This window comes from Coregonus clupeaformis, unplaced genomic scaffold, assembly GCF_020615455.1.
Source record: "Coregonus clupeaformis isolate EN_2021a unplaced genomic scaffold, ASM2061545v1 scaf3518, whole genome shotgun sequence".
In the NCBI taxonomy this organism is placed as follows: Eukaryota; Metazoa; Chordata; class Actinopteri; order Salmoniformes; family Salmonidae; genus Coregonus; species Coregonus clupeaformis.
The window spans coordinates 3225-26261 of record NW_025536972.1 but is presented as its reverse complement, the minus strand read 5'-3'; the positions used below and the strand labels follow the sequence as shown (position 1 = coordinate 26261).

General features: G+C 44.8%; 1 protein-coding gene across 1 annotated transcript; it reads left to right on the top strand.

Moving 5' to 3' along the window:
• Positions 1-2942: 2942 nt before the first annotated feature.
• On the top strand, positions 2943-4532 carry LOC123490152. The gene is made up of 3 exons (XM_045220296.1): positions 2943-3288; positions 3552-3644; positions 3874-4532. Exons 1-3 carry the CDS (start codon positions 2943-2945, stop codon positions 4530-4532), a joined length of 1098 nt encoding a protein of 365 aa, XP_045076231.1.
• The last annotated feature ends 18505 nt before the right edge of the window (positions 4533-23037 follow it).

Below are 23037 nucleotides of genomic sequence, written 5' to 3'. Positions count from 1 at the left end.
ATCATGTACAATGGCATGACGTAATCTAGGAGCCTATGACGTAAACGCACTCAAGAAAAGGTTCAGTGCCTACTTTTGGCTCAGTTGAGTTGATGATTTGCAAAGGACAGTCATCCTCATGTTCAAATAAATTGCTTTGAGTGGACAAAGAAGAAATTGTGTGAGTACAGCAAAACTGGCCAGGATTTTATAAAAATAAAATGTAAATGTATTTTTAAATGTAATTGTTTATTTTTTTAAATGTTAGGTCCAATCTGAAAAGTGCCTGAAAGCACAATGGATAGAAATCATAAACGGTTGAGAAGAATTCTTCTAAATGTGAGTCTCATAAGTGAAAAAAAAATGCTTGTTTATTCTGGGGCTCTCTCTCTTGATATGTAATGGGGCTATCTTCTTGGTAGTATAGCCTATATGCTGTAAAAACGGATTGATATGATTTATTGTTGGAAAAGTGGGCATAATAATGGAGGGCTCAAGTTAAATGTATTTCCTTATGTTCCTCTACCCCAGGCTGGGACCCTCCAAGCTAGTCCTGGAGAGCAGGTGCTCCAGACAGACGTCCATGCCACTGGCCATGATGGACTAAGGCTGCCATCCCTGGTAGATTGCCCCAAGGACGGCCCCCTAAAGGTCAGAAACTGCTTTTAGTTCTGTTGCAAAACGTCTGGTTGTAACGGAGCCCAGTTGGTTGTAATCTAGTAATATGACGTGTTGAAAACCAGTTTACAACGAGATAATGACGCCAGTAAGACACATGGGTCACCTACTAGTTAGAACTAATTGTATTGGAATTCTGATTTTAATTCTAATTCTAATTCTAAGGTTAACCCTTATGTGACATGTCACTCAGTACCATCATGCCTATGGTGAAAGAGGTGGTTTCTATGGTGATATGATTTTCCCACTGTTGTTATTTGTCTCAGAACCTTGTGCCAAAGCCCCCACATGGCCCCAGGCCCAGCCGAGAGGCCAAGATGGCCAAGGCAGAAAAGAAGGCCAGAGAGGCTATCAAGGCTAGAAGGGCTAGGGAGGCTAAGGCAGGGGTGAAAAACCAAGCCACCAAGTAGTTGGTGTGTTGGCACTGCCTCCACCTCTTCTATCTCCAACAACCAGTTACAGTGAGTATTGATCACCACTTCCAAAAAACGTGGATTTATTGATAGAATTCCTAAAAGGATATATGGTGGAAGGACTATGAGTTATACATGTATGCCCCTTCAAGCATCACATCATACTTCGACTCTCCTCTTTCTGTAGGTGTCCTGCCAGCTATCAAGAAGGGCACTAAAGTGACTAAAGTGGAGACAACAGGTGACACAGTAGTTATTCAATAGAATCGTTATATTTACATTGACATTTTTGTCATTTAGCAGACGCTCTTATCCAGAGCAACTTACAGTTAGTGGGTGCATACATTTTTCATACTGGCCCCCGTGGGAAACGAACCCACAACCCTGGCGATGCAAGCGCCATGCTCTACCAACTGAGCTACAGGAGACACTTACTTGCATCGAGTCATTCGCCATCGTTTTTCTAGCAGGCTTTGTGTAGTCGTGTTCCAGTGATGAAGCCAGACCAACTGGACTTGAAATATGCGATTGTCCGGCGAGTCCTCACAATGGTCTTCTCCACGAATTTAGGCAGCTAGATTGTCAATTCATCCAATTTTCGTGCAAATATGTGCTCTGTCCAAAAACTCACCACTATATTCTCTGAGATAAATTAACTTTTAAAAACAATTCATCGTTGCCATGGTTACTAGCTTGTTCGGTGGTAATTCTGATTCTCTTCTCTTTCAGTGCCACCAGGCTCCATGACACCTGAGGATGAGGTGAGAATGAACTCCTCTCCATCTGTTGATGACCCCCTGACCCCAGAGACCCCAGAGAGTGATGTCACCTCCGATACCACTTCTCTGGCGGACACACCCCATGAGATGACACCTGAGAACGTAGAGGAGGCGTCCTCTCTAGAGGACTTCCTGAAGTCTCACCCGTGATTCCTGCTCTGAACCGTGTTATGTGCAGTAGAAAAATGGAATCTAGTTGCCAGTCTACTAACCAATGATTCCTGATGTTTGTTTGTTTTCCAGTCAGAGAAAGCGCATCAGGAAGTTCCTCAAACAAAAGGTAAGTCCCACATTTTTTCTTCTTTACCCCATTTCTACTTCTTTACCGACTAATCATGCCAACAACAACAAAAAATTTGTAACTTAAAGACTAAGAGGAAATGCGGTCATTTAAAAATGGTTGTTTTCTGTATTTCTTTCTAAGAATGTGACCATAGAGGACCTGGAGGACATGTCCTATGCGTTCCTCCTGCCAGCGATAGCTCTGCTCAGGATCTACAGTCCAGAATCATCCAACTGCTCCTTCCGCGGGTCAGGGGTGCTGAAGATCGTCTTTGAGACGTTCCACTGGCGGAGCTCTGAGCCAAAGGGGAGGCTCTGGGGCAGGCAGCCCCCCACGCCCAATTCTGAGACAGACAAGGAGCTTCAGGGTACAGCAGACATGGCTGTGAGTAACATCCTGAGGAATGCCCAGGAGGACCTCTTCTCCTCTGGTATGAGGATCTTCTCCAGTATCTTCTCAGAGCTGTTTAGGGACGCCTGTGAGAGTGCCCAGGAGGCCGCCAGACGGAACCACCACACGAGGTCCGGAAGAGGCAACAAAAGCCGGAGTGGGAGTTGCTCTGGGTCATCACAGGGATCGAGCCGGTCCAACATGCCAGAGCTGGCAGAGTGTGTGAATGCTCAGCCACTATCTCTGGAACATCCAAGTGTGTCCTGCTCCAACAGAAGTAGCCTGCACCCCTCCAGAGAGCTATAAAACTTCCCCGCTTTCGTAGGGTTTGCCCAGAGAAGGGAAACCCTCCAGGAGGGATGATCCTCTGGGTCCTCACAGAGATCGAGACGGTTCGACCTCTGTCATCAGGCAGAGGAGATGGAGAGGGTTTATCTCCAGAGAGACACACCCCACTCCAGTGTCAGTGTGGGAGACCTGGGGTCAGTGAGGAGGGCCAAGAGAAGGGATGTCCATAAAGCCCTCAGCGAGGGGTCCCTCCCTGTCTTTGCCCTGTTCAGGGAGAGGGCAGGGGAGATTTGGCAGACCAGCACATGGGACATGGAGCAGACCCAGCCTCCCAGCACCCCCACATCCAGTGAGGAGGATTTGTGGGACAGCGACTCCAGCTTGTCTCATGGGGTTGGGGAGGAGGAGAGGGGCAGCTCCCTGATCCTGACCCCCCAGGCCTCCACCTCACTCTCTGATCAAGACAAGAGAGCACTAGGTTAGTTATTATGTAGTCTTGTCTCCTTTTTCTCCCTTGTTATTATTGTTATTGCCATTTACAATGTGACCAAGATGTTTTGGGGTGGGGGTGCTGTCGATGGGGGGAGGGAGTATTTTTCTCCGCTCTGCTGACAAGTCATTTTCTCCGCTCATACAGGAGTCATAAAGGCCTAGTTCACTAATTTTGTGAAGAAAATCATCTATAAAAAATAATAATTATATATCTATATATACATTTTAAATAAATGTTGATTTGACTAGAGGACGTCTGCCAGATCCTGACCGCCTGGGTGGAACAGATGCTGAACAGGACCTGCAACGACAATTACAGGGCCAGTGTCATCATCCAGAAAGGTCCATTTATAACCTGTTTTACCAATATGACCAGTATTAACCCTGTTATAACCATGTAATAACCTGTGTAATAACCAGTGTATTATCATTATAGTAAATGTACTAGATACTGCATAGTGCTATACATGGATGTGGCTTTGAATCAGTTCAGAGTATTAGTGTGTTTTCTTAGGACTGGATTCTGGTGCTAGGGACAGGTTCCCTGACACTCTGTGTCCTTCTTCATCAGAGGAAGAAGAGGAGTTGGTCACGAGTGTCATGACTGTCTTACACTCAGAGCCCTCCACCTCAACCAAGGCAGCACGGGCAGCTCCTGCACAGACCCTGGAGTTCAACCCCTGTCTGGATGAAGATGAGGTGGTCCCCAGCACCTCCATGGGTGCGGGATTCCTGACGACCACTCAGGCAGCATGGGCAGCTCCTGCCCAGACCTTGGAAGAAGAGGTCGGGGGAGCTGATGTCTCTGAGGTGAGTACCAGCTCCCTGACCCCCACTGAGGCCAGGCAGGGCCTCCTGGAGAAGATTCCCTCTCTCCTTCCGGGTGAGATCCTCATCGAGGAGGACATCTCCTTTCGCAGCACTCCCAGGGACACCGTCATGAGCCCCCAGACCCTGAAGCTTATCCTCCAGGGCATCATGCGCCGACTGGAGGCCTCAGAGTTCCCCCAGGCCATGATGGCCAACGACCCCTTCAGGCTGATGAAGAATCTCTTTGTGGAGGTCCAGCATGCCCTGAAGTATGCTGACATCTCTGTCCTCTTCAGCCTGGAGGAGAGCATCCAATTTAGGGGGGAAGATGCAATGAAGGCCATCGTGAAGGCTGCGGCTAAAAGGTTGTCCCTGCGTTCGGATTCCAACCGGACTCAACACGCTATGGTGGCGAGGTAGCCGTCTGTTGCATGGCAGATACCATCGCGCACGTCATAGGCGACTACGCCCAGGACTGGAGTTCTGACGGCCATTTTGGAGCGAGGAGGAGCCTTGGTAGTGGGAGGTCACGCTCCTCCTCAAGCTCCTCAAAGAGTGACATCACCCTCACAGAGGAACTCTTGGCCCAGGGGGAAACCCTGGAAGAGGACCAAGAGGAGGTGGCTGCGATCGACGACAACAAGAAATGTGACTCTGCTAGCTTGGAGAAGGCCAGCAGCAGCTCCCTCTCCGCAGACCTTGTGGACAGCACCTCCACACAGGTAAGGAGTCTACCATTAACCAGTATGTTGTTTAGTTATTGGGGCTGTTTGATTGTGAGGCACCAACTCATATCTGTTTGTCTCTCTACTAAGAAGACAGTGAAGGATGAGGCTGTGAAGGAAGGAGTGAGGAAGTCAGGAGAGGGGAAGCGAGGTCGCAAGAAGACCCTGAAGAAGAACAAGGTGTCTCCCCTTGGCACTGATGGTAAGTCCTCCCTTCTGTCAGTCCACATGTCTATTTGTCTTCAACAAAATTATATTATTTCACCACATTGTAATGTTAGGGGAAGAGACTATGATGAAGTTATCAGGGTCTTATTCATTAAACGGAAGTAACAGGGAGGAACTTCCTTGAACAAAAAAAAAGGTGTTTTTGTTTTCCATTGCAAAAGTTTTTTTTACGGTTTGTCCTAATGATGTCATGCCATGTTCTCTGTCACCTGTTCAGATACCGTGGCTGATGAGCCGGGGAAAAAACGATCTCTCCTCCTGAGGATTACAGCTGCCCTGGCAAAACTATTTTGCTTCCCCTGCAAAAAGAGAAGCGGCAAAAAGTAGTTGTGTGGGTATACCCACTTAGAGCACTTCAGTGCACTTGCCTCCTCTCCACAAACCCAGAGTCAACTCACAACCCATTTCATGATTCCAACCATACCCCCACGCTATTGTGGCGAGGGAGCCATCTGTTGCATGGCGGACACCATCGCACACGTCATAGATGACCATGCTGAAGATTGGAGCTCTGACGGCCATTTTGGAGCCAGGAGGTAGTAGTGACATCACCCTCACCAAGGAGCTCTTGGCTGAAAGGGCCAAGGAAGCGGACCAAGACGACGTGGCTGATGATGAAACTGGCATGACAATACCCCCCCCCCCAAAAAAAAAATAACAAACCATTACAAACCATGATGATTCCTCCCATAGCCCGGCCCGGACCTATTTCATTCAATAAACATGTACTTGCATCTATTTTGAACCTCTTTTTTTGTTTTTAACAGGCCTACTGTAGACTACAAATTATTAAGTGCAAATTGATGTGTGTACTGCATCAATATTATGAGTTCACTGTGCCAGTCATTATGAGTTCACTATGCCAGTCATTATAGTTAATCTAGGCTTTAACACTCTTAACTGTATTGGTATTGACACAATACGAGTTACATTTGAGTATTTTCTAAATTTGTGTTTCTGAGGGAATACATCTGCAATATACTGCTAATAATGTTAATCGAGAGGGAAAAATACTTCTGGAAATGTACAAAAAAGAATAGATCATATTCTTGCCTTTGACAGTTTAGATCATTCAAATGTAATAGCTTCAGGGTTGTGGAGGTCATAGTCTCTTATGACGGCTACCAAAGTCCATCCTGCTTTCACCACTCGCTCACATTAGTCCAATATCTTAACCTCTCCCTACCGGAACCTAATCGAGTAGCTGGCCCGGCACTCACGCAAGATTTGGTTCTGGGTTGTAGAGATTATGGAGGTCAAAACAAGGTCTATGGCTGCGTTTACACAGGCAGCCCAATTCTGATCTTTTCCACTAATTGGTATTTTGACCAATCAGATCAGCTATTTTTCCAAGAATTGGGCAAACGATCATAATTGGACTGCCTGTGCAAACACAGCCTGTCATGCAGGACCTGACCAGGAAAAACTCTGATCTGAAAAACTGTCAAAGGCAAGAACATGATCTATACTACTATTTCCAAAAGTATTTTTCAATAAAGTTTAACATTATTAGCAGTATATTGCAGATGTATTCCCCATAATATACTCCAGCAAGCAAAAGCCTGGAAACGGAACAAGGTAAAATCACATAAACTCCTGCCCTATACCCCACAAGGAAATAGGATGAAAGACTTGATGATGTGTATGTAGGCTATGTTTATTTAGCCTGCTCATTACTGCTATCAGATGTAAGCAGGCTATTTCTGGTGTGCATTTTCACAGCCTTTGTGTGATGTGTTTCACCTATCAACACCTATGACCAGGTGCTCCTTTGCTCTTCCGTCTCAGTCTACCTCTGGCAGTATCAAATTCTCTGTAAGCAAATCTCCCATTTGCATGCCCTGCGATTTGTTTTCGTTTTATTCAGCTATAGTTTGAGTTTCTGCTTATGTATCTCTCTCTCTCTCTCTCTCTCTCTCTCTCTCTCTCTCTCTCTCTCTCTCTCTCTCTCTCTCTCTCTCTCTCTCTCTCTGTGTCTCTGTCTCTGTCTCCGTCTCTCTCTTCTGCACAACACTGTACCTCAGTTAGTCTTTGGTACTATTGTTATGTATTGACCTAATGGCTTGTAGACTTTAGAAAAGTGGCATTTGCTTACTGTAGGCTAGTATGTATCCACTATATATTTGGGCTTGCTTTCAATATTAGATAATGAGTTTAACTTGTAGATTTCTGATATTAAATGATGTACAGTCATATACTTTTTATTCTACTGTAACTGTACTCCATTTACAATATTGTGGTTGTGATTGTATGGGCACATTATTACTTGTAAGCAGAGTAATAACAATAGCAGTTGTTTTGTGTGTGGCGAAATTGCAAATCTGGAATAGGGGAAGATGGAAATGACAAATCCATGGTCTGGACATGGTCACATGATACATTGGGCGCGCTCCTGCTACCTACCATACACATTGCGCCAGCGCAACCGCGCGCAGCTCCACCAGAAAAAAAAAGTGTAGCCTCCCGCTCAAGCCATCATCGGCAATGCGCGGACAGACAAGGCGATATTCCTCTGCCCTCCAAAACCAAACGAAGAGCAAACAACAACGCTTTTACCGGTGACACTCTTCGGTCATTCGGTAATATAAGGTAGTCCGTTTGTAACGCAAAATGGCTCAAAGCGGATTAAAAGAAGGCTTTTGTGTAATGTGATACTGGGAGACTGACGCTTGTTCATGTTTCACGGATGTTACAGTTCTTTTGCCTCTGTAGCGTTGTATGTTAGCAATGGATCTCTATCCCTCTTCGGAGTCTGTTATGCGGATAGGGAGGGAGTCGTGCCGTTTGTTCCCCTTGTGCTCTAGCTGTTGATAGCTAGCCTCCAAAGAAAATAACAATGAACTGAATCAAACAGTTTTGTTTTAGGCTTTTACCCTGCTGATATTTTAAAGACACACCCGGGAACATTTTGTATTTGTTGAACGAACCTTTTGTTGAAACTAGACAAACATTTTGGGATCACCAGCTTCTTTGGGCAGTGGTGCGTTGAGGCGACACAACAATGGGATTATCTTTGACCATTGACTGAGAATTGTTTTTAAAAGTTAATTTATCTCAGAGAATATAGTGGTGAGTTTTTGGACAGAGCGCATATTTGCGCGAAATTTGGATGACTTGACAATCTACCTGCCTAAATTTGTGGAGAAGACCATTGTGAGGACTCGCCGGGCAATCGCATGTGTCCAGTCTAGTTGGTCTGGTCTAGAACGGCTTCATCACTGGAACACGACCACACAAAGCCTGCTAGAAAAACGATGGCGAATGACTCGATGCAAGTAAGTGTCCCCTGTAGCTCAGTTGGTAGAGCATGGCGCTTGCATCGTCGCTCTGGAGTCGCTCTGGATAAGCGCTTAGTAGTCGGACGTGTTTGTCTCGAGTTCTGCTACTCAGTTTAGCCGTTTGCCTACAACGACACCACGGCAGCATGCGAACGCTACTGGACAGCAGCTGGATAAAGTTTGGGCCAGCCGGCAGAGGGTCCATCGATTGGGTGACTGGGTCACCTTCTCCCCCCACGGTAGAGAGACAGTTACAGGTAAGGGATCATCAGCTTGTTGTTACTGAGTGAGTCTGATTCAGCAGTAGTCTTTACATGTAGACTACTGTGAGACCCAGAGATGTAACTTTTTGGTAGGCCCAGGAGGTAGGCAACCTGAGTCCTGGAGAGCTGCAGCAGTTTTTGAGTTGACTTTTTTGCTTTACACCTGGGAGGAGGTAGGTGGCATACTGGCTTAACAATCTAAAGAACAGACCGAAAATTATTCTGAACACTACTTTTTTAGGTGTATTATTTTTTTATTTTATATTATCTTTAATTTTTCCTCACTGGAGGAGCGCTGTCCAAGGTACTTCGGGCCAGCCTGTGGCTACACAGACTTCTGCAGGCTACACACTCTTGTTGTTGTTAGTTGAGTGCCTTAGCCTCTTGGAATAGTCTTGGATATCACGACTATGATGAGAGCTTGTGAGTGCAGTTCATGTCAGGGAAATGGCAAAGGAAAGCTTTTCGGGACTTTCAGCAGAGCGGAGTGATGTTGACGGGTCTTTAGTCAGTCATCCAGATGAGGATCAGCATTATCTGAGCACTGAAACCGATTGGTCGGGTGAATTTGGGACACTGATTGTGTCAACAGGGGAATATAACACTCAAGCAATATCAAATGGCATAAGCTTTATTGAGCCTCTGTAGGATATCTTGATTTCACAACCATGTATGTTCAGTTTTGAGAAGATGGAAGAGGATCAACACTGATCCAGTGGAACATTGCCGTTTTGAGGCAAAACCCATTACTGATTTTCAGATTTCATATCTTTAACATAGTCCTGAATGTATTTTATGGGAATCTTTTTTCTGTCCTTTGAATGATGTGGTTTATTAACCCTTTCCCCTCCAAAACCACCAGGGCTACAACTGGAATGAGCTGAACCTCGACCAGGAGGGGAGGTCAGAGCTGCTCCTCTATGTGGTCCTCCCCGTCGCCTCCCTCCTCATTCTGGGCCTCCTGGTACTCCTGGCCTACTGGAGGTGCTCCTCTCCCAAGCTCAGCCTGGCCCAAATCATCGCTCTGGACCTCCAGGACGCCGAGAGCAGCGCTGAGTTCCTCTCCTCGCTCACCGGCCAACGCGAACGCCACACCAGCACCAGCTCTGACATGTCGGACAGTGTGTTCGTCATGGTCTACCTGCCGCCGCCCCTACGAGGAGACGCTGACCAAGATCACACGCGCCGCCAGTCTGACCAGTCGGAAAGAGTCCATGAAGATAGAGGACCTGGAGGCCTGGCTGTGTCCGGAGATCAAGTCCAGTGGACGCTACGTGTGACTGGGGAACACTGGGACTGTCTCTCAAATGGCACCCAATTCCCTATATAGCCCACATAGGGCTCTGGTTAAAAGTAGTGCACTTTGTAGGGAGAAGGGTATAACTAGCAAACTCTTTCGAATAAGGGGTTTTCAGTGGACTAAGAAAAACATCAGACCTGAGTTAATCTTTTGTGGGTACCAGCTTTCTACACAGAGGAGTGTGCAATTGTATGAAAGCTGGAAGCTGGAAATTGCATTGACTGGCTGTACAGCATACAGTACATCTAGATTCTCTACAGAGGACATACGCTGACTATGTACAAACCGTAGGTCACAGTAGGCAAATAAAACTCTTTCAACGATACAAAAAAGAATATACAATTAATTTGCGTTGTTTTTATCTCCTAAATGAAACCCATTTTTACTTCCACACTACAACCCTCCTGTACCTGTGTTGTTTTACAGTTTGTTCCTTATTTGGAGACTTAAGAATGTCAATGTGCAAAGTACAAGAATGTTAGTCTTATATGTAATACTGTATGTTATTTGAATTTTATTGTAATTGTATTTATATGTAAGAAGGTACAAAGACCTAGCCTGGGTACCATGCCTTTGACAGGAGTGGCAAGGGGTGGAATGTTAGCTAGACTGGTACCTGGACTTACAAAGACCTGGTCCAGGTTAATAATTCCCTTCATTCCTTGGAATCACATCATGAATGTACTCCTAAAAACCTCAGACCTGATACGTTTTATAGACTACATAACAGATATGCAGTATAATTTACAAGTAATATGTTTGTACAAAGTGTTATATTGTTTTTAAATAAATAATAAGAAAAGCATGGTTAGCATGGTTATGATTGACAGAGTTCCGTCATCATCACTTATGCACTTTGGCTGCAAAGTTATAATCACATGCTGCCCCACTATGGTACATCTTGGTCATATCATGTAGACTATGTAGAGGTGAGCTCTCCTTTCCAAACGCATGCCTTACATTACAGCTATGGTCTTGCTGCGTTTCTAAGCAAGATTTTCAAGAAGTGTTAGAAATGTCCAGGGGTCCAACTAGATCTAGCAGCAACAGCATTTCATATTCTACTCTTTGTACCATTTATTCTTGTAAATGATCAGTTTCAGATAACTAGACTTCATGGAAGTGTTTTTATTTAAAGCGTATTTATTCACCAAATGTTAATTGTTGTTAATTAAACAATTAATTTGAATAGTCTACTGTCTACATTATCGCAAAAGCCCAAAATTCAAAACATAATGTATTTTCAGCAAAATAAATGTGTTTATCTAATCAAAAAACACATATTAAAACAAAGATTTTCAAGCTACACCATAGAACAATAAAATTGTTTATTGGTTTCATTGCATATATGTTTATATCATGTAAAAGTAAGAAAAGTCACAAAAGTCATGTCTTTAGAATATAAAAGTCATACAAAAGACATAAAAATAAACTATAGCCTCTGGTAAGCTGTAAATACACATCCTGTAGCCCAAAATGGAAAATAAGACATGCTATTACATGTTGTCTGTTTGGGATCTGCGGTAGGCTTCGTTGTTATATCTGTCTCCGTGTAAATGTGTGTGCGTCCATACATTCGGTTTGGGTGGATGTCATTTCTAGTATCAGCGCCTGCGACAAACCCTCATCCACAATTCCTTCGCTGTTTTTTTCTTACGGCCAAACAAACCCCAGAACCAGCCGCAACACTTCTCCTTCTCCTTCTCCTTTTTATTACTTTCCTCCTCCATCATTGCCATCCATCCCTTCATCCAGAAGGGTTCGGGTTCCTGTGAACAAACAGAGTTGGTGAGTCGAAACTACAGGCACCTTAATTGGGGAGGACGGGCTCATAGTAATGGCTGGAACGGAATCAATGGAATGGTATCGAACACATCAAACACATGGTTTCCATGTGTTTGATACCATTCCAGTGACTCCATTCCAGATATTGTTATTAGCCGCCCTCCCCACAGCAGCCTCCTGTGGTGGAAACAAACCGCAGGAAGCCATCAGCATCAGCAACCTGGCAAAGCTGAAGCTGCAGCTCAGTACAGGACAGACAACATTCAAATTGACTGAAATTATCAATGAGACAACACAGAATACAGTGTAGCTTACCTTCTCAAGGAGGAGTTTCTTCATTCTGTCAGCACTGGCTTTCTCAATGCAAAGCTCCAGCTTGGTCTTGTCTAGGGAAAATGGTGATAGGACAAGATAGGACATTTGAACGGAAGTGAAGAGTTCAAGTTGTTATTGTCCAACTGGTTAGCTGACTGTTACATGTAGCTGTTTACTCTACATCGGATATTGTTGTGAAATTGTGAATGAAAGAACATTGTGGAATACAAGTAATTTACAAGAGACTAGGCCTGATTCTGAATGTAGCACACCAACAGTAACAGTGTTCTACCTGTATTATCTGGACAGCTGGTCTCTCTCTTGACCGGGATGTTGATGCAGTATGGCCGGTCATCACCCTTGTTGGTGTCCTTGGCGAAGGTCAAGGTAGGCCTCAGTTGAGCCATGATCTCTCGGACCATGATATCGCAGACCAGCAGAGACCGTATGTCTGGGTATAGCTGGGCTTTAACCAATGGCCACTCACGGAAAGTCCTGAAGTACTTGCTCCTGATAGAGAGTGAGACGTCTTCTAAGAATGTGGCCATCTTGTCTGGCTCATCGTTGAGCTTCTTCAGAGTGCGTAAGAACAGTCTTTGGTTTTGGTATTTCAGTGCCTCTTTCTGAACCTGGATATCTATGTGCTCTACCATATCATTGCAAAGTGGGACGTCTTCCCATGAACCGTACTGCTGCTTGATTGTGCATGAATCTGGGAAGACAGAGTCAAATACTTTCCTGACAAGAATAACAGGAACAATATCAAGATGTGTCACCTTTGGTTTGTTCCTCTCTGCCTCCTTCTGAGCCTGGTCTTGCACAGGCTTTCCACAGTCCTTTGCCCTGGTTGACTCGAAAACATCAGTCTGTGGGAACTGCTTCAAAAGGCAGCCTGACTGACGTCGAGAGCAAGAGGATTAACGGGGACTGTGTTGCTTGATGTTACAACCTCCTCATCGTCGTCCCCGACAAAGTATTTGGGGTCGATCCAGACTACATCTCTGTTGGAGGAACGAGGCAGAGAAACACGGTGGATGTAGTCCAACTTGATGTGGTCATTCAACGGGAAAGCCTTCTGGAACAGTGCCAGTTTCCCGACCTGGGACCCGTAGTGATTGTAGATGGTCTTCCTAAGGTCCTCGGGTAGGGCTACTGCAAAGAGCTTGCTCTCCATTGCCTCTTCGCAGCTCCTAGCAATTGGACGCTGTGGGCCGAGGACTTGAAGCGGATAGGTGTCACTAATGCCCTTGTACACCATTAGGATCCCCTCACAGATAGCACTGGGGATGGTGGAGATGATCACCGGGTCCTTCATGGCAACCAGTTTTTTTATCTTGATTGTTGTGCCAAACTGATGTATCATGGCACTCTGCATGTGCAACACTGTCTGCCTCATGTTGCAGAAGGGGGGGGCACAGCTTTTCATCCACAGAAATACCTGGAATCTTCCTCAAGATGTTAAAAGCTACTGAGGCCATTTTAACAACCAGTAAGAGCAGAGCCTGTTGGTCAAGCTGTTTAGTACCGTGTCCGTTCATTGGATGAAGTTTTAGAATAAACTTCACTACGAAGTCATTGAACAGTTCTCCGCTAATGATCAATCTAGCAGGTAGAGGACAGATGTTCACCATATCCTGACTAATATGTCTCTCCTCTTCATTGGCAGCATTTACATCAGGCACTGTCTTATAAATGCATAGACCTACGAGATGAACAATGTACCTTGTCAAGATGTGTGACCTGATTCCCAGTGCTCTCGCCAGCACAGGTTTTGGGCCTAGCACCTCCTCCAGGTTGTTGATAACAGCCTTGGCCACCTCATAAGCATCAATGGACTGCTGAGTGTTAGACATCTCCTCATCCTCAGTTACTTGAACCCAGGGAATAGACCACAGAAGAGCTTTGGTGTTGTTGATGATAACAGGTGTCTCCAAATAGACTCCCTCCTGAAAGGCTTGGGGATCTACTTGAAGAAGCACCTGGGTGATGATATGCTTAATGGTGGAACCAAGTACCACAATCTGCTTTGGCACGGTCTTGTATGCAGTCTTCATCGTGGTCTCAATGTCTGTAAGGGCCGTTTGGAGTATGGGACAGGTGCTAAGGTCAAGGACCTCAACCTTCTTCTCCTTCACGTGGTAGAGAAAGAGAGGCATTGTAATGTTAGTTCTATGTACACCTCTGGTGTCTTTACTGCCTATCACATGTCTTGTAGTGTATTTCTTATTACATGTACAAATATAGTACTACACTGAGAAAAAAAGGTGCTATCTAGAACTTGAAAGGGTTCTTCAGCTGTCCCCATAGGAGAACCCTTTGAAGAATCCTTTTTGGTTGCAGGTAGAACCCTTTTGGTTCCAGGTAGAATACCTTTTCGGTTCCACGTAGAACCCTTTCTACAGAGGGTTCTACATCGAACCCAAAAGGGTTATTTCTACCTGGAACCAAAAAGGGTTCTACGTGGAACCAAAAAGGGTTCTCCTATGAGGACAGCCGAAGAACCCCTTTGGAACCCTTTTTTCTAAGAGTGTAGTATACAACAAAAATGCACAAATAAAGGATCCAGTCTTACCTTGTCTACCTGGCTCTCCAGGACCTTCATGACATTGACTGCTGAGGATGAGGAGGGATCCGCCACCTTGTCCAGCAGGCTGTCCATGACCTCCCTGACCTCCTGTGGAATCTCCACCTGGGTCTGGCTGAGGAACTCCACCTGGAGCATCTCATCTGACCTGATCTCAGGTTGGGCCTGTTTCTCTGAGAGCATACCTGCTGTGTCGCCACTCATCAGAGCTGCAGAACCAAGATGCTCATGGGAAGTAACCCATGGCTTGGCCTTGTCAGTCAGGAGCTGCTGCCCCTCCATGGCTACCTTCAGACGGAAGAGAGGAAGACATTTGTTCATACTGTTCCTTTGTGAACTTAAGGTGCAATAACAGGTAAATAAACAGTCTATGTGGATGGTAGCAATGGTGTACTATAGTTTAGGGAATGGAAAAGTATGAGTATACCTCTCCTGGGGACTGGTGACATTGGCTTAGTGTCACGCTCAGCTCTCTATGAACTTCCTGCTCGATCTCATGGAGTCTCTGGCGACCCTTCACCTTCAACATCTGTACGCACAGTAGGAGTTTAATATTAGCAGTGGTATCACACAGGACATTTTATTTTATGGCCTTGACAATGTCATTTTGTTCAGGATATCACAGATTTATCATGGATGTGGTCGGTCCAAAATGTATTAAAAACTAAAGGAGAACATCAAAATAGATGCTTATACACATGAGAGCTATTGAATAATTAATGGCAAACTTACCTGCTCATCAAGGTAACAATCGACCCAAGAAGACCCTTGGATGGATGTAGAGTCATCCATATTTGCTCCAAGGTATCACCAAGAGACCAGTATAACAGCTAGAAAATATTTATTTACAGAAAACTCAACTAAAAACTGCTAAACTGTGCTAGAAAACTTATGTAAATCCTAAATAAGAACTAAACAATCGAGCAATGTAACCAAGTAGTGTATTATAGCAGTCTGAATTCAGAATGTATGTGTATAAAAATAAAACTATAGAATGCTCAAATATAGAACTTTAGAATCTTTGGCAAACATAAGACATTGTGATCACCACTAGATGGTGCAAGTGAACTAAAAATAACTGCGGCAAGGACAGCGCTAGAAAGTATTCTGAAACAGAACGCTTTTCATTCTGAACTGCCTAGATGTCACAGTAGGCTATTTTGCGTGATAGAAATAGAACAGCGCTGCAAACGTGAAATATTATCAATAAAGAAAAAATCTTAACTCTATCTTTATCATATGGAAAAATGTAATGTTTAATTACTCCATTGTTTACAAACAAATAATTTACAATTTAAGTACAGTACTGAGACCCCATGTTTTGAAAATATTCAATTATTTTTTGTTCTCTGAAACACAATGATTTATTTTCAATAAATTGTTTTCTTTCATAAAATAACACTCCCATACAAATGAATGACAGGTCAATACTTTTATTCTTAACATCATACAAAATGATTTCCAACAACCACACAATACAGTAACATACATACGTGCTCAATATAACCTTGAATATGAACAGACATCAGATACAGTTCAAATGTATCACTAGCTGGTAGGGAATTGGTAATAAAACTTGCTACCTTTAGAAATTATATTTATTTTTATACAATATGTAAGGAACCATAAGAAAACCATTTGTCATGGATGACTGGCTAGTTGGAACCAGAGCTATTTCAGTGTTCAGTCCTTAATGTCCTTCCCAATAGTTACTTAGATTTGAAAACATTAGCCGAACATAACACAATGTAAAACTAACAATAAGTAATGTTAAATCCTTTAATCAATGGGAACATGTTATGGTCAAAGATAGTTCTAGAAAAGTGGCTTGTCTCTTTATGTTGTTTCAGGACTGGGGCTTTCCACTGGGCTCTGTTGAGAGAACAACGCCCCCAGTAGACAGTCAGTAGCACTGCAGGCAGTGGGCTCCTCTCCTCCCAGACACAAAAGCCTGTGGAAACCCAGCACAGCACCCTGGAACACACACACACACAGAGACGCACAAACACACACGCACCAGGCACACACAGTGTGAGCTATATTAACATGGTACTTGTAAGGTACTTAGTCTTAAGTAGAGTTTGTGCAAAAAAAATCTTATTTAAACAAGTCAAAGATGAAAGAGTGTTGTGTAGCGATCTGAGTGTGACTTTGTACCATTCGTAGATGTCGTCTGTCACAGGTTCAGGCTGCGTTTGGACCCACTGACCGATTGACCCCATCCTGACCACGTTGCCTATAGCAACCGTCTCCCCTTTACCCTCTCCATCGCCCCCCTAGCAGGCTCCTCAGGGACGTCCTCGTAGCACAGGAAGTAGCTGCTCGAGAAACACAACACACAGTGTTGTTCTTGGGTACTGACTCACAAAAGTAAGAATAAACAGATTGGATATCATCATCAGTGGAGGAAAAATAAGAATGCCCCACATTGCCCTCCTCAGAACGGAGGCTTTCTAGTTTTCCTGAGACCTGCCAGTCTGTCCACATCCAGGGTTCTGTCGCTGCCCAGCCTCACTACAGTCAAAGCTCATGTGGCCCGGAGAAAAGCACTTGACGCACAGCTGGTGCATCTGACAGTGAGCTTTGGTCCAGTGATTAGTGCTTCCACAGACAGCACACTCATGCTGACGTTTGTGGAACTGTTTACGGGGCCCTCTTCATTTAACATGTTTAAGTCATTTAGCAGACGCTCTTATCCAGAGCGACTTACAGTTAGTGCATACGTTACTTTTTTTTTTCATACCCCCGTGGGAATCGAACCCACAACCCTGGCGTTGCAAACACCATGCTCTACGAACTGAGCCGGCCATTCCCTCGGCGACGCTGGTCCAATTGTGCGCCGCCCCATGGGTCTCCCGGTCGCGGCCGGCTACGACAGAGCCTGGATTCGAACCAGGATCTCTAGTGGCACAGCTAGCACTGCGATGCAGTGCCTTAGACCACTGCGCCACTCACAGACTGAGTATTGCTGAGTATTGCTGACCAGAGCCTTCTCTAACAAAGTCAAAACTTTCTTTAATGTCCCACCCTCAGATACAGATGGTGCCTGGTCTGGTTCACGGCCACATTGAGAAAAAGATGACACATTAGGTCTTTTCACAGGACCCACTCCCTCCTGAGGGCAGTCAAAAACAGCAGCAACCTGCTGTGAAAGTTGTGTTCTACATGCTTTACGTTCCCTTAACAGTTCATCCAACCGATCCTGTACCTCACTGGCTGTCCAGTCACGAATGGGTTTGCTCTTGAACACTTGGGCCAACTCTTTATCAGGACAGTTGCGTACAAACATGACTGCCAACTCTGAGCACTGATTGGGTAAGGTCCTGCCCTCACTCACAAGGTACTGTTCGGCTGCCTCTGCAGCTTTGTTAAGCCTAATCCAGAAATCTATTGGACCCTCATTAGCATATGGTTTGATTGAATAGAAATCAGCTAATGGCATACCTGAGCAGACAGTATCCCCAAAGTGTTGCTTGAAAACACTGAACACCGCCTTAACATCTGTGACAACAAGGTTGTTACGCTTCCAGACTTTGGTCACATCCCGTGCCCTCCCCATGAGCCTAGACATCACCTCCCCAACATTCCCAGACCCAGTGTAACCCCTCTTCTCTAGGTAGACTTCCATTAACTCCTCCCACTCCAGGACAGAGTACTTATCTGAGCCATCACCCCTAAAAAGAGGTGGAGCACTAACATCTGACTTCACAACCAGATTCAGCTTGGACGCATCAATAAAGGTTGACCCACACTGCTCAGGCAGGGGAAACTGCTGGGGTTGGTGAGGGGGACGGGCAGGAGAAAGACTTGAAACCCCAGGCTGCAGTAAACTCGCTCTGATAGATTCTCCTATCTCTGAACCAATCTGCTTAATAAGGTCACTAAGCTGACTCGGAGGCGTCCCATTATCACCGAGTACTGTGGATGATGGTACATCAAAAGACAGAGGTGGGATACCCTGGTCAGGTGGAACAAACAGCCTACCCCTCCCAGTGCTTGCAAACTCAGGACTAGCAAACGCTCTACTCCCAGGAGCTGACTGTACAATTGGTGTAAATGGAAGGACACCCCTCCCTCTACCCACACTAAAATCCCCAGCATAACACGTCTTATGGATTTGAGAATCTTCCATGGCTCAACAGAGCACTAAAATACAATGTAATTTAGTGCATTCAAATACCCAAAAAAATAAATGCAATAAACAAATTCATCCAAAACATACAAATAAGCACGAATACCTGTATCTAATGAATATGCTACATTCACTGTTTACAGTATATATTCACTTACAGTAAACCATCAACAAATTCACATGCGCAGGTCGTGCACCTCATCCACATGCACAGCTCCGGCGGTCGGCTTGAGCTGACCAGTCGGCAGGTCACGTAATTAGGACACTGCCACAACTGGAATTCTGATGGTTGGATAATTTTTATTCGACCTGCACACGAAGAGACAACACACAATATGTTAGCTCTTGGTGCAGCCACAGCTCTCGGGCACCTTGCTAGTTGAAGGTCAGGCAAAAGAGAACAGGTGCTGCATGCACACATTCAGTGCCTAACAACACACTATACAATACAAGTAAAATGATATACAACATAATTCTGACAAAATAAATGACATACCTGTACACGAAGAGACAACACACAATAGCTTAGCCCTTGGTGCAGCCACAGCTCTCGGGCACCTGCGTGAGCACATAGAAACTCACTGTCTAATCAGAGACTTCAACACATTAGTTCCCACAATGAGTTCATCAACCTGCCCATCAACAATAAGCACTGGGACTACATAACAGAAGCCATAAAGTTGAATTTTTAAGTCACACATGCCCACTGGGCTAGTTTGTTCCCACCACAACCCACCAGGATGATGTCTGAAGGAGCTAGAAAGTTCCCCTCTACCACTCCTGCCTCCCTCAACCGAGGGACAATATCTGCGCGCAGAGTAGTAGCCATGGACCCACTATCTAACATCCCCTTCAGCTCAACTTTATCCTGTACTAGCACAGTGGTGTAAAACAAACTGTCATTCTGAGTAATTCTCATTGTGTTCTGAAAAATGACTGTGTTGTTCTTGGGTACTGACTCACAAAAGTAAGAATAAACAGATTGGATATCATCATCAGTGGAGGAAAAATAAGAATGCCCCACATTGCCCTCCTCAGAACGGAGGCTTTCTAGTTTTCCTGAGACCTGCCAGTCTGTCCACATCCAGGGTTCTGTCGCTGCCCAGCCTCACTACAGTCAAAGCTCATGTGGCCCGGAGAAAAGCACTTGACGCACAGCTGGTGCATCTGACAGTGAGCTTTGGTCCAGTGATTAGTGCTTCCACAGACAGCACACTCATGCTGACGTTTGTGGAACTGTTTACGGGGCCCTCTACATTTAACATGTTTAAGTCATTTAGCAGACGCTCTTATCCAGAGAGACTTACAGTTAGTGCATACGTTACTTTTTTTTTCATACCCCCTGTGGGAATCGAACCCACAACCCTGGCGTTGCAAACACCATGCTCTACGAACTGAGCCGGCCATTCCCTCCACTACCCTAGCGACGCTGGTCCAATTGTGCGCCGCCCCATGGGTCTCCCGGTCGCGGCCGGCTACGACAGAGCCTGGATTCAAACCAGGATCTCTAGTGGCACAGCTAGCACTGCGATGCAGTGCCTTAGACCACTGCGCCACTCACAGACTGAGTATTGCTGAGTATTGCTGACCAGAGCCTTCTCTAACAAAGTCAAAACTTTCTTTAATGTCCCACCCTCAGATACAGATGGTGCCTGGTCTGGTTCACGGCCACATTGAGAAAAAGATGACACATTAGGTCTTTTCACAGGACCCACTCCCTCCTGAGGGCAGTCAAAAACAGCAGCAACCTGCTGTGAAAGTTGTGTTCTACATGCTTTACGTTCCCTTAACAGTTCATCCAACCGATCCTGTACCTCACTGGCTGTCCAGTCACGAATGGGTTTGCTCTTGAACACTTGGGCCAACTCTTTATCAGGACAGTTGCGTACAAACATGACTGCCAACTCTGAGCACTGATTGGGTAAGGTCCTGCCCTCACTCACAAGGTACTGTTCGGCTGCCTCTGCAGCTTTGTTAAGCCTAATCCAGAAATCTATTGGACCCTCATTAGCATATGGTTTGATTGAATAGAAATCAGCTAATGGCATACCTGAGCAGACAGTATCCCCAAAGTGTTGCTTGAAAACACTGAACACCGCCTTAACATCTGTGACAACAAGGTTGTTACGCTTCCAGACTTTGGTCACATCCCGTGCCCTCCCCATGAGCCTAGACATCACCTCCCCAACATTCCCAGACCCAGTGTAACCCCTCTTCTCTAGGTAGACTTCCATTAACTCCTCCCACTCCAGGACAGAGTACTTATCTGAGCCATCACCCCTAAAAAGAGGTGGAGCACTAACATCTGACTTCACAACCAGATTCAGCTTGGACGCATCAATAAAGGTTGACCCACACTGCTCAGGCAGGGGAAACTGCTGGGGTTGGTGAGGGGGACGGGCAGGAGAAAGACTTGAAACCCCAGGCTGCAGTAAACTCGCTCTGATAGATTCTCCTATCTCTGAACCAATCTGCTTAATAAGGTCACTAAGCTGACTCGGAGGCGTCCCATTATCACCGAGTACTGTGGATGATGGTACATCAAAAGACAGAGGTGGGATACCCTGGTCAGGTGGAACAAACAGCCTACCCCCTCCCAGTGCTTGCAAACTCAGGACTAGCAAACGCTCTACTCCCAGGAGCTGACTGTACAATTGGTGTAAATGGAAGGACACCCCTCCCTCTACCCACACTAAAATCCCCAGCATAACACCTCTTATGGATTTGAGAATCTTCCATGGCTCAACAGAGCACTAAAATACAATGTAATTTAGTGCATTCAAATACCAAAAAAAATTAATGCAATAAACAAATTCATCCAAAACATACAAATAAGCACGAATACCTGTATCTAATGAATATGCTACATTCACTTTCACTGTTTACAGTATATATTCACTTACAGTAAACCATCAACAAATTCACATGCGCAGGTCGTGCACCTCATCCACATGCACAGCTCCGGCGGTCGGCTTGAGCTGACCAGTCGGCAGGTCACGTAATTAGGACACTGCCACAACTGGAATTCTGATGGTTGGATAATTTTTATTCGACCTGCACACGAAGAGACAACACACAATATGTTAGCTCTTGGTGCAGCCACAGCTCTCGGGCACCTTGCTAGTTGAAGGTCAGGCAAAGAGAACAGGTGCTGCATGCACACATTCAGTGCCTAACAACACACTATACAATACAAGTAAAATGATATACAACATAATTCTGACAAAATAAAAGACATACCTGCACACCACGAGACAACACACAATAGGTTAGCCCTTGGTGCAGCCACAGCTCTCGGGCACCTGCGTGAGCACATAGAAACTCACTCAAACACTGCCCCAAATCCTCCCGAGTTACAATAGGTACCCTAATTAGCGAGCTCGGTGAAAGTTGTTAACATACATCTTTATATTGTCCACATTGTAACAAAACCTGTAGTTGCGTAACAGCACTTTTGTGTAACTTTACCACAGTTTTATATTGACAAATTACGGCGCCAAGGACAACATACCTTGCTAGTTGAAGGTCAGGCAAAAGAGAACACTAAGAGGGTACATAAATACAGATAACCCGCGATGGACCAAACCAAAATATACACAACTTTTACAATTAGGTGTATTTGCAATATAGATACATAAACATGTTTGTACACCAAAAAATAACATTAGCTATGCAGCTGTAATTAAATAAAGAAACCACATTGAATTATTATTATTATTAACTTATTAACATCCCCTCTTGACCTGGCCTACTTGAACTGTCCTTGTGTGCAATTTGGTGCATAATCTAGGGGAACAACATCACACTACTACACATATAATTCAAGTAATACCTTTATTGTCATTCATGCTCTTATTTTTAACCTAGTAGTTTTGCAAAAGTGTAACCTGCGTCAATTCTAGGAAATATTGGAATAACGTGCTTAAGAGGAGCCCTGACACGCACAACAGGATAACACAACTACCACATTTTCAATTGACAATCATTGATTTAAATGGATGTGGTCAATAGATTTGTATAGGCATATATACTAATTTAATTTAACTTGTAAGCCAAGGTTGGATTAGTAGGTCTATGCAACATGCACCTGGATAACCGCGTCATGAATCGGAACGGGCTCCAACGTCCTCATATACACATTATGACAAAATAAAGATCTTAATATTTCACGAAATAAAGACATAGAAGAAAACAGGTTCTAGAAACTCAATTTCTCCATGGCAATAGAATGTAAACATGTAAATTGCGCCAAACATATCCAAATATCGCCTACAACTCAATTCTCAGCGCAGCATATTGGACGACTCCACAGGCA